Below are 12,682 nucleotides of genomic sequence, written 5' to 3' on the forward strand. Positions count from 1 at the left end.
AGTGGTGGCCGGAACGCACCCAGCACTTCTTTAAGAAAAAAAGCGGAAATAAACAAGCTAATTAATTAGGTGCCACCCGGCGATTGACCTGCATCGCCTCTGATCTGGGCTGACATTTATGTGCCAGGCAGCACCTAATTAATTAGCTTGTTTATTTCAGCTTTTTTCTTAAAGATGTGCTAGGTGCGTTCCAGCCACCCCTGCATTCTTCGCGGCAATGTATTGGTCTGCGGCCCGGAGGTTGGGGACCACTGAATAAGATCATGGCTGATCTGACCACGGATCCAGCTCCACCTACCTGTCTTTTTCCCCATAACCCTTAATTCTCATCCTGTGCTAAGATCTATCTATCTGTGTCTTAAATATTTTTAATGAGATAGTCTACTGTTTCCAAGCAAAAAAAATTCCAGATTAATTACTCTCTGGGAGAAGCGTACATCCTCTTCTATCCTAAATCTATTTCTTCCAAATCAGAGGCTTTGTCCCCTAATTCTAGTCTCACTTGACAGTGGAGACAGCTTGCATGCCTCTTATCTCTCCCTTTTCATATATTTCTATAAAATCTGCGAGAAGACTGTTTCTATCCTGCTGTTACCAGACTCTTTAATAGACTCTTTTAAATAAAAAAAGAACTCCTGTTCTCCCAATATAACGTGCACCTTATTTATCTATCTTAACTGTAATACTATTCTGCATTGTTTTCCTGCTGATGACCTTAATGTTTCCATATGGAATGATCTATTAGATTCAATCTGGATTGCATGTAAACAAAGGTTTTCACTATCTTGGTACATGTAACAATAATATTCCGGTTTCAAGATATAATTACATTAGAAATCTCCTGGGGGATGCTTCAATGTTTCCAGGAATGGATAACTTTAGCTAAGGAAAACTTGGATGACTGTTCAGAATGGTAGGCTATTTTTTTATTTTATTTTTACTGTATAAAATAAAGGCTCTGTACCCCATTCTTTAATGTGACTATGGGAAATTAGTTTTAAGTACAGGTTTCTCCCGCCATCTGAAGGTAGTGTTCCTATGAAACGGTTCATAAGCCGAAATGTCATTAAGTAAAGAAGCAATTACCATTTATTTATATGGGAAAATTTTGTGAGTGTTCGCAGACCCAAAAATAACCTACCAAATCATGCCAAATAACACAAAACCTAAAATAACAGTAACATATAGTAAAAGCAGGAATGATATGATAAATACACCACCTATAATAAAGTAGAAGTACTTCTCTACAACGATTGCCTGCACGGATCTCCGTAGCAAAAATCTCACGCAAGCGCTGTTGGCATAAACGCGCTCTCCAGTAACCTTTAAGCTATGAAGCTGCCAAATCATACCAAATAACACGTAAAAATACACAGCCTATGTACAGTATAGTATCACTTTCCGGAATTGGGAAGACATCGAGCACACTGACAGTGGTGTATTAGACTGAGTCATAGCAGGCTGGGTGGTGCAGTGGCCCCCACCCTCCGGACTGCTGACTGATGCATTGCTGCGAAGCACGCAGGGGTAGCCGGGAGGCACACAGCACATCTTTAAGAAAAAAGCCAAAATAAACATGCTAATTAATTAGGTGCTGCCCGGCACATAAATGTCGGCGCAGATCAGAGGCGATTGCCGATTGCATGGGCATTGATCTGGGCTGACAATTACATGCTAGGTGGCAGCTAATTAATTAGCATGTTTATTTCAGCTTTTTTCTTAAAGATGTGCTGTGTGCGTCCTGTCACCCGTTGCATTTTCCGCGTATCGGTATCTGTCCGTGGCCTGGGGGTTGGGGTGGTGGGACACTGGGGTGTCATCTCGTTGTCTGTTGCCATTAGAGCAGGCAGCTCATCTCCTGTGACTGCCCACCTCAATGTCGAAGGTCAAGGTTCGTCGTCTGCTGTGGCAGGCTTGCTTGACTGCTGAGCCTCGCGCATTTTTCTATCACACAGTTCTTTAAGGACTCAAACCATCCTGCAAATATCTCCTAAACCGACATACCCTTTCAAAATTAAAGTCGTACTTTATCATTACTCATTTGGTTTCGATTGTTATCATTTTTTCTTCCAATTGTATCAGCTCTTCATCTGTCAGTTCTTGGTGATGGGATGCCAAAACCTCTTTAACATCATGTTTGTTAGCTTCCACAAGCCAAACTCACGTTGTCCTTATTTTGTTCACCATGATCAAAAGGCTTAATTGTCTAGTTTTACTGTAAGGGTAACACCCTTATGAGCTCTTTCAGGCTTTTCCAATACCATAGAACTCATCTTGCAAATGGCTGCTCACAGGCATGTGTTAAAGCAAAGCAGCTCCCAATCCAGGGGAGAGCGACTGCTTGGGGCGCGCTCTGCCTTTTATCGCGCACTGACTTTTTTCGCATGCTGATTTTTTATCACGCTGAATTTTTTTTTGTTACAGTGAAAACACCTTCTGAAAGTGAAAACAGGGTACTAATGTAGATCTTTAGTAACAGTAAGGTTTTGTAAAGCGAACGTTTGAAAAGCGGGGGACACCTGTAGGATTAGAAGAGACTTTCTTTAACTCATCCAAAGGTTGGTGGTGGCAAAAACATTCATCAAATCTTAAATACTTAGTACTGGACATTACCTGCAGGGGTGTAGATCCGATGCAGAAAGATGGGATTAGGCTGGGTAACTTAACTCGCATAGCTACAATGTAAGACCTATTACATTCAACTTCATCAGTTCCTCCATCTTTGACCACCTTCAAAGACTTTCACATTGTGCTTGGAATTAAGTACAATCCCAAGAAACTGAGTTTTAAGATTTGGTGTATGAGCCATAGACATTTCCCTATTGGCTTCTGGTTGCACAGTTTAAGAATAAGGGGTAGACAATTTAGAACGGAGTTGAGGAAAAACTTTTTCACACAGAGGGTTGTGGTTCTGTGGAATGCTGTGCCTCAGAAGGCAGTGGAGGCCAATTCTCTGGATTCTTTCAAAAAAGAGGGGCTGAATGGCCTACTCCTGCACCTATTGTCTATTGTTGCCTCATCATTGCAGATATTGCTTTTTACATGTGGCCTGTTCTACACTTGTTATCTAATGCCTTCTCTTCAACTCTTGGCCCCATTAATGGGTCAGTTGACTTCCATCTAAAAAGGAAACTTCCAATCCACTGCGGAGACATATCAGTTTGACAAAACCTCCAATGAAATGCCTTTTCTTTTATCTTTAATGCAGTTAACTGCATGCATGAAAAATTTGGCTTGTTGCTACCAGTGGTGCTTAACTTGTGACTTTTAGCTTAGATCAAATAAAATGAGGCAAAAAGTTGTGAATTTCATGCATTCTGGAGAACTGAGCTTAAAATTTTCTAGGTTTTGGATCTTGGTAACTTTGCTAATGCCAGACATGAACACTAATTTCTGTCAGTCACTTTAAATTGTTGGTACTGTGATATTCCTGGCATGGTGCTCATGATTGATCTTTGACTTGAGGCCTTGATGTGACATATAATTAAGCTTGCTCTGAGAAGTCTGTCCTTTGATTTTTCTCTAATTAGCATAAAGCATCTCATTTAGTCCTCCTATGACTGTTTGCCACATCTCCATTGAAGGGTTTCTTGGGTACGTGAACCTAGTGGAAAGCTTTTTACTGGGATTGATCTTTTCATGATTGAAGTACTAGTTTAAAATGCCCACATCTTGATAGCAAACATGAAGTGATTTATTGTTCTGTCATGGTTATGTGGTTTAACATGCATCTTGGATATTCTGAATGAACACAGGTGAATTGTGGCACTGTTGTGGCTTATGATACTAATGTTTTGGATTATGTTTTGGGTGCTTTCTCAACCCTAAATGCATTTGGATGACAATGCCTTGTAGGGGATAAACAAGCTTCCAACAACTTCACCCCTACTGTTTTAAGACTCCTCCAATGTGATCTGGAGACAAAAATTTGGCTATGATGTTAATATTCTTAGTGTTTTTTTTGCTAATGTTTAATGTCCAATACTGTCCCATCCAGACTTGGAGATCCTTGGCTGAATGGAGTTTTGTAGTGACAGTACTCATTTGAGTGGGTGGGCTGGAAATGCCAAACCTGAGCTGCCTAGGACTGGTAACTATGCCCATGGTGAAAACTGAAGGTGTTCACAGGAGAAGTATTCCTGCCTGGGCTGAGTAGTGTAGATGCGTATCTTAATGTTGTCAAATCTAAGCCGCCTTTAACATGTACAGCTCAAAAAATAAATCTCCCAAAGCAACCGGAGATCTCTTGGATCTTACTGCCTTTTGATACCTAGTATTAAACCAGCTTTTATGTGAAGTGCCTGAAGATAATTTCCAAAGTGTAATGTCAATGCTTTTATGGACCCCTAACACGGTGTTCTGAACACGAGGAATTCTGCAGATGCTGGAAATTCAAGCAACACACATCAAAGTTGCTGGTGAACGCAGCAGGCCAGGCAGCATCTCTAGGAAGAGGTACAGTCGACGTTTTGGGCTGAGACCCTTCGTCAGGACTAACTGAAGGAAGAGCTAGTAAGATTTCAAATCTCTTACTAGCTCTTCCTTCAGTTAGTCCTGACGAAGTGTCTCGGCCCGAAACGTCAACTGTACCTCTTCCTAGAGATGCTGCCTGGCCTGCTGCGTTCACCAGCAATGGTGTTCTGGAGTTTGTTTGCCACTTCACCTGTACTTCCCTGCTTCTATAATGTGGCCCTTTACCTCTAAGTACCAGACCTCGTGGATCTCAGCGAGGAAGTACAAAAGTGGAAATTCATCCAATGCACCACTGACATTTAAATGTTTTGTTAGGTTCAATTTTCAATGTTTTTTTGCATTTGGTTTCATTGGAAGTTGCATCAAAAACCTGGAAATTGGTTTGGGAGTTTTCATTAGATTTTTACTTGGCTTCATAACTGGGCTTCCAAATTTGTATCTTAACTGAGTTTATAGGAGTGTTTATTTCCTTTGGCTCTATGGAATTGGTGATACTTTATTGTGACAGAATGGAAGATTTGTTTATTGAGCCACAGCATAGAACAGTCCCTTCCAGCCAAGCTGCCCAGCAGCCCACCTGTTTAACCCTAGCCTAACCAATGGACAATTTACAATGGCCAATTAATCTACCAGTCAGTTTGTCTTTGGACTGTGAGGAAACCGGAGCACCCAGAGGAAACCCACACGATCACAGGGAGAACGTACGAGCTCCTTGCAGACAGTGGCGGGAGTTGAACCTGGGTCACTGGTACTGTAAAGCGTTGTGCTAACCACTACACTGCTGTGCCAGCCCACGTTCATTGAATTACATCGAAGCTTCTAAACAGTGAAATGTGTCACTGGTGTCAATCTAAATCAGAGCAGCCTGCAAGTGTTGGCGCTATTCTGGTGGCAACATAGCATGCCCACAGCTCACTAACACTAACAGCGAGTCTTTGGAATGTGGGTGCAAACCAGAGCAGCTGAGAGCTGGTGGTCAAGGGGAGAATATGCAGCTTCTTGCAGACAGTGGCAGGTATTGATCCCAGGTCCTGCAAAGCGATTGCAGTCACAGTGACACTACAATGGTTCGTCAGCCCAGATGCAACTAAATATAATCTGGCTGCAATTGATCTTGGCCTGAAAGCATCTGATGAACTTTGTTGGTCTTCAGACTCTCATGTCATAATGGCCTCCAAGCACAGACAAGCTGTTTTGTTCGTTTTGTTGTGCCATAGTCCCATGCATCTGTCGGCAAGAGCCGAGATCCAAGAAGGTGTTTCCACCCAACTTGCTCTTCCACTCCCTTTCAACTTGAACTTGGTAGCTAAATACCCTGAACTTGGTTATCCCATCCATGCCCTGCTAGTGTCTACCAGCATCACTGATGTTACACAAACTCCTACTGTCCAAAGTCTCTATATCCCAACTGCAAATTCCTTGAGCTCGTGATGCAGAACTGGATCACTTCTGAAGTATTGAACAGTGTTGGTGTGTCCTTAATCTTTGGGTTGGTGGATTTGGTCTAATCCTGCAATATGATTAGGTCTTGTAGGGTAACCACCCTGGCTTATTACCAAATAAACTCTACAGCAGGGTATGAGGATTGTCCAGTTTATAAACATTGGTTCCTGGGGTCAGATTCAATGCAAATAATGTCGTCCTAGTGCTGTATAAAATAGCTGTGCATTCAGCAGAACTGCCCTGTCTACTAAGCATCTGTCCAATGTTTCTTGTGTGGAGAGTATACAAGTAATCCACTCTTATTTGGTGGGAGATTGACTTTGATTTCAAACATTTCCCCAAGCCTGTCCATCCTGCAGACTTTGCTAAGCACCTCCTGTCCTTGTGTGCGGATTGAATTGCTGTAGCTGGACAGTTCCCAAATGTGCGTGCCTCCATAATGTAAACAAATTGGTCTGTTGATGCGTGTGCTGAGCTACAGTTAAACTCTTTGCATGCCATCCAGACAGATCATCTCATCACACAGTGCACCGAGGTAGTACGTTGGAGTGAACGATACCCGCGCATACAAAAGTTTCAGAGGAAGTGCAGGTAGATAATGATGTAGATTGAGGTCAAAGACATTTTACTGCACTGGGGGACTGTTCAATAGTCTTAACAGTGAGATGCAAGCTGTCATTGAGCTATGTGGTATGTGTTTTCAGGCTTTTGTATCGTCCCCTCGATGGGAGTGTGTAGTCTGGGGTCTTTGGTATACTTTAGAGACTATATATTTAAAAAGCCTATGGTAGGGTGGCTGGTTTCTGTCGGGTGCTGAGCTGTGTTCACAATTCTGCTTCTTTGTCGATCGACTCTACCCCAAGCACACTCCAGGTAGAGGGCCAATTGATTAAAGTACAAGGAAATGGAGTACATCTTCCTGTGCCTATGTAAGGGAGGGGAATATTCCAAGACAAGACTGCTCAAGCAACCATCTCCCCAATGGTTGCTTGGCTGAATGCCAGTTGTCATTTGCCAAGAACCCAGATACAAAAAAAAATCTCCAATTGTAGTGTGAAGTGGGATGATATATTGTGGGGGAAAATCTATTGGAATCCTTGACTGTAATGAATGAGGAAATTACAGGTGGGGGGAGGTGATAAAAGAAACTGCTTGATTCCTGGGCTATGTACAATATCTCTAGCATAATGGATTGTATCCTCAAAAGTGCAGATAACTCCTTTATCAGGCAATGGGGCCTGATAAAACTCAAAACTTCATTATTTTTATCAACCTTAATTTTTTTTGCTTGTATTACTCCAATTGGTTTTGTGAATGTTCTATAATAAGGCTACATGGTGAGCCTTTGTCTCCAATTGGCATGTGTCTAATGAAACTTGAGTGGTCCTGAGTTGAATCTAGCATGTATCTCAATGTCTTTTGAAATTGTTCTTTTGGACTTGTTGGTTGAAATTTACTTCTTTTAAAAAATAGGGTATTCGATTTGATCCTGAAAATCCTCAAACTCTCAGGTTGGAATTTGCGAAGGCAAACACGAAGATGGCCAAAAGCAAGCTAATGGCTACGCCCAACCCCACAAACATGCACCCTGCCTTGGGAGCACACTTCATTGCACGGGACCCCTGTAAGTTACTTGAGTTTAACCTTCTGCAATTATGATATTCTTTTAATGTGTGTCTAGCATTCCAATATAGGCCATGTGTCATGACAGCAGCCTTGCTAATTCCAGTTAAGGAGATGGAGTGCCATGTGCATGACATTGGCTGAGTAATACATTTCATTATTGGGTGGCATGGTAGACTAGTGGTTAGCACAACTCTTTACAGTACAGAAGACCAGAGTTTAATTCCTGTGCTGCCTGTAAAGAATTTGTCCATTCTCCCTGTCACCACATGGGTTTCCTCCGGGTGTTCTGGTTTCCTCCCAGTCAGACTGTCTGTAGGTCAAGAGCAATTTACTGTACAAACACCTAGTGGTTGGTGGGTTAATCGGTCATTATAAATTGTCTTGTGATTTGGCTAGGATTAAATCGGAATTGCTGGGTAGTGTGGCTCAAAAGTCCGGAAGGACTTATTATGTGCTGTACCTCAAATGAACAAATCAATAGGGAAAGGTAGGAAATTAAGGAAGAGCCTTTTTTTTTTTTTTCTAGCTATAGCTCCCCACTGCTTTCTCCAGCATGTTGATTTGGGATGCTGATTACACATTATTTGTCAAGATGTAGCACAGTAACGGGCCCTTCGGCCCATCAAGCCCATACTGCATCATTGCACCCATGTGACACTAATCTGTACATCTTTGAAATGTGGGAGGAAACTGGAGGAAACCCTCATGGTGACAAGGAGAACATACAGCCTCCTTACTGACACCAGCAGAATTGAATCTGGGTTGCTGGCACTGTTAGTGTAATGCTAACTGCTACACCACTGTTCTGGCTTATTTCTCCAGGGTTAGTCAGTTCCACCCTACACATGGCTAAAAGGTGCGCTTCAGTTGTGGTGGGCTCTCCTAGCACCTCACACCCAACGCCTGTCCCAAGATGTACCACTTAACACAACCAGACTGCCATCTGGCAGATGAGCTCAAGTGAAGTGTGCATACGGGATTCCTTGCTTTTTGCGAGCATGGCCTCCAACATTCACTCTTATTGAAACGAGCTCTGGCTAAAAGCAACACAAACTGGTTTCAAGATCTAAGATGTCATCACTTTCAAAGCTATGTACAGCATTTAGAGCTCATTTCACTTTGTCCATCATCTCATGAAGCACTGATCTTGCTGAGTGGACTTTGGCTGTCAACAGTTACCTTTAGACCAGGAGGCCACTTTACCTAAATACTGGAAACTTAACGATGGGACAGTTTTCTCATTACCCGATGTTAGTGTCTGTAATTTTGCAGAGTAATCGGGAAGTGTTTATCACCCTTCCACTCCGCCCCTTTTCCTAGCCTCATAGAATAAGAATGGAAGCTAGAAGTAAATGAGGTTATTATTAACTTGAAATTGTCTTGAATACTACTGGAATAGAGCACCTGGTTTGACTAAGTTGATAATTATTGTGTTGAATACAGAATTCACTGCACCTTAATTAGTATGAAGGAGGACAGTGCAATTGTAGGCAGCTTCAAGGTTCATGGATAATTAAGGAAATCTACAAACTGAAGTTTCCAGTTGTAATTATCTTCAATTGAGCAATTTTCAATGATTGCATGTTATTTCCTTCAGTGAATGTTATCACAATTGAGCTGATATGGTCTGTAGGTTTAGTCTCCAGTTGCAACAAAGAATTTTCTGTGCCCATCACCCCTTTCAACCAATCCTGAGGAATACTGGACCTCCACCCTTAGAAATCAGTCAAAATAAGCCTGGCTAATATCTTTGCAGTTGCTGATAGTATTTTGCTCAGAATAGTCAAGGGTTGGTTCTGGTTAGAAAGGAATGGGGAGGGGGAGTATCTCCAACCTTTACAATTAGATTGTGTAATCAATGTCTATTCCATCCTCTTGACAAAACTGTTTAGGATTGAGTGATGTGATCTATAGTCAGCACTTGTCAATTACCAATTGCTATGTGACACCTAAATTGTTATGTTTAAATCTTTAAACACTGTTGTTATAACTTGAATAGAAATGTTTAAAGAAATACTTAACTTCAGAATGGAAGCAATTGGGTGAAGGTGCAAAGATGGATTTTGACTCTGTGCTTGCAACTGTGTGACCCGTCCGGCTTTTGTGAGCTCCAGAAGTAATCTCATTCCACCTTGTGCTCGTCAGTTTTCCTGATTCTCCTGTCAGCCACATGAGGGTTAATTTGTGGGAGTGGGATAACCTAGCACATTATGGGAGGAAACTGGAGCACTTGGAGAAACCCTACAGGCTATAGGGAATATCTGAGGTATGGAAAATATCAGGAGTAGGGATTGAACCTGGTTGGAGTTGTGCATCTTTAAACTTTCAAGAGAGAACTAGCTATCCCTTAGCCAATTTCTAGTCTTAAAATATCTCCAAGTGCTTGTTGTATTTGCAATTTCTATTTCCCAAAAAAAGATCCATTGAGCTGATCATTTTAAACCCTTCCAATTAATAAGATTAAGCTTCTTAACTGGGGGTGTGATATTCCCTTCATTTGGAAATTGTGATTGGGGAAACCAGTGAAAAGATTGGTCAGGTCCTGTAAGATATTCAATATATTATTTCCTTCAAAAGCAAAAGAATGTTTCTGAGAGCTAAATCTGGATTTATTAGTTGGAGCCAATCTTGATGAAGGATTTCAATTTTTAAGGAACACTTAGTTAATGCTCTAGACCTAATTGTTTGGTCTATGTAATACTTAAGTTTGATTTGGGTCGTGAATCTGCAGTTAATTAGTCGAATTGAAAGCGTAGGCGGACTGCAATTAAATTAAATAGTTTGATACTCAAAACTGGAATTTGCACTCTTAAAATCAGTGATTGGTCTAAAGCTGAGGCTTTAAAGCATTGGTCAGGCTGCACTTAGAGCATTATGGGCAGATTTGGGTCAAAGGTTGTACTGGCATTGGAGAGCCCAGAGGAGGCTCAAGAATGATCCATGAACGAATGGGTTAATGTATGAGGAGCATTTGATGGCTCTGGGCCTGTACTTGCTGTAGTTTAGAAGAATGAGTGTGAGTGCTTGGGTTCTCATTGAAACCTATAAAATATTGTAAGGCCTAGATAAAGTGCATGTGTTGAGGATATTTCCTATAGTGGGGGAGTCTGGGGCAAGAAGGTGGTGAACCTGTAGAACTCATTACCACAGATGACTGTGGAGGCAGGGTCATTAGGTATATTTAAAGCAGAGGTTGGTGGGTTCTTGATTAGTAAGGGTGTCAAAGTTAGTGGGAAGAAGGCAGGAGAATGGGTGAGAGATGGACTGGCAGAGCAGACTTTGGGCCTATTCAGCTCCTATGTTTTATGGACGTGGTCTTATGATGCTTTTATTTGATTGCCCTGGGTTCTGCAGGCAGATTTGCATATGCTAGTTTAAAAAAGAAAATGTGCTAACTGGTTTTAATGATAAACTGCATTCTTCTACATGTAGGCCCTGAGATCAAATTATTTGGATACAAGGTGTACATTTAGTACTAGGTTAGCATTAACATCAGTAGAATGAATCTTGGATCAAACATATTCATGAGTGGGTGCAAGTTTCACTTTTGGTATTCATAATATTCTGGAGAATTCTTTTGTTTCTGAAACTCCAACTTTCATGTTAATAGAATTAGGTGGAAATTTATCCAAAGAACAATGTATTACATTTTGCTGCAGGTTTTGGGAACCATTTTAGCAGGGAACTGGAATTAAAATGCTTCATAACAGTGAGCTGATTCATTCTTGGCATAGTCAAGAACCTGAAACCTAATCTTTCTTTTCTCTGTACCTGCTCTGGTACTGAAAGCAACAGATAAAGAGCAACTTTTGTATAACTTTTTGAATTAGGCTTAATTAGCCAGTAAGCTAAACATTTCTTGACATCTGAAACCCTGCAAAATGTTTGCCATTTCCTTCAGGCAGTACTGTCAGCAATGATTTTATACCAATGAGCTGCTCTGGGAATGTTTCAGGTCAAGGTATGAATATATCTTGCTTGACACACAGCAGTGGGTCACAATTCACAACCCAAGAAACAAAGTGAGGTTAGGGCAGGTGCTTAACATTCAATATCTAGTTTTGGAATTGGCCTTTACTGAAACCTCAGTGAAAGATTCCATAAAATTCCTTTAAACAAGATTTGTTCTGAATTGTAATACTTTGGCTAACAAACAAGGGCTTAAATTTGGCTGTTTAATTGTGTGCAGTTTTGCTCAGCTGATAAATTCTAAAACTCTGTGCTGGGTGCCAACTTGGCTTAAGCCTGAAGGCTTCCGTCTCAACGCAAGCCATGGTCATGTCAGAATGCACATTCCCAGAAACCAAGTCAATGCTCTTATAAAGGAGTGGCTTCTAAATGAGGCAACAGTACATTTTGGTATGTGATTTTTAAAACCATTCCGGGGCAGCACTGAGATGCATCATTGCTCTGGTGACTCGGGCATTATGACACATCCAGAACTGCTGCTTGTGTGGAGTTTCCCTGTTCTCCCTGTGACAGTGTAGCTCTCCCCCCCCGCCCCCACACAACTAACAAGTTAGTAAATCGCAAGCAAGAGGAAAATCTGCAGGTGCTGGAAGTCCAAGTAACACTTCTGCAGCATCTGCAGATTTTCTTTTATTTTTTTTTTTCCATAGATGCTGCCTGGCCTGCTGCATTCCTCCAGCATTTTGTGTGTGTGTGTAAGTTAGTAAATTGTCCCAGTTGTGTAGGTGAGATCCAAAATCTGGTTGAGGGGAGAAAGATGTGGCCAGAATGTGCTGTACATCTTGTTTTAATAATGTTTGAGTAATCTTGTATATATTTGATTAAGTATGCTTTGTTTAAATAATTATGGTTTGATTGCACTTGTTACCCTATCATGTGATACGCAGGCATCTCACTTAAAAGTAAACTAAAAGTTAAGCCTGCATTCCCAGATTCTCAGTCTTTTGAATTAATTTAATGTTTTAAAATTGCAAAACAACAGAATGGAATAGAATCATTGAAAATGGCTTGATGGTTGGTGTGCGCTTGACCTGTTTGGAGATTGCTTGAATGGTCTTGACCTAAAACGTTGGCCCATTTCCCTTCAATGAAGCTGCCTAACATTTCTACATTTTGTTTATTGCTCTGACTTCTAATTATCCAGAGTTTGGGGCAGGGGTGGGCTTTGGAG

The 12,682-nt window shown here is 41.3% G+C and overlaps 1 protein-coding gene across 1 annotated transcript in view; it reads left to right on the plus strand.

Annotated features, from left to right (window-relative positions):
* The window catches only part of LOC140212004 (RNA-binding protein with multiple splicing 2), a 125,726-nt gene that overhangs the window by 82,762 nt on the left and 30,282 nt on the right, over positions 1–12,682 (plus strand). The window contains exon 5 of the mRNA XM_072282350.1: positions 7,390–7,540. Within this exon, the coding sequence (XP_072138451.1) occupies positions 7,390–7,540 (151 nt within the window). The remainder of the gene's footprint in view (positions 1–7,389; positions 7,541–12,682) is intronic.

The sequence above is a fragment of the Mobula birostris genome, chromosome 18 (genome assembly GCF_030028105.1).
Source record: "Mobula birostris isolate sMobBir1 chromosome 18, sMobBir1.hap1, whole genome shotgun sequence".
NCBI classification, from domain to species: Eukaryota; Metazoa; Chordata; class Chondrichthyes; order Myliobatiformes; family Myliobatidae; genus Mobula; species Mobula birostris.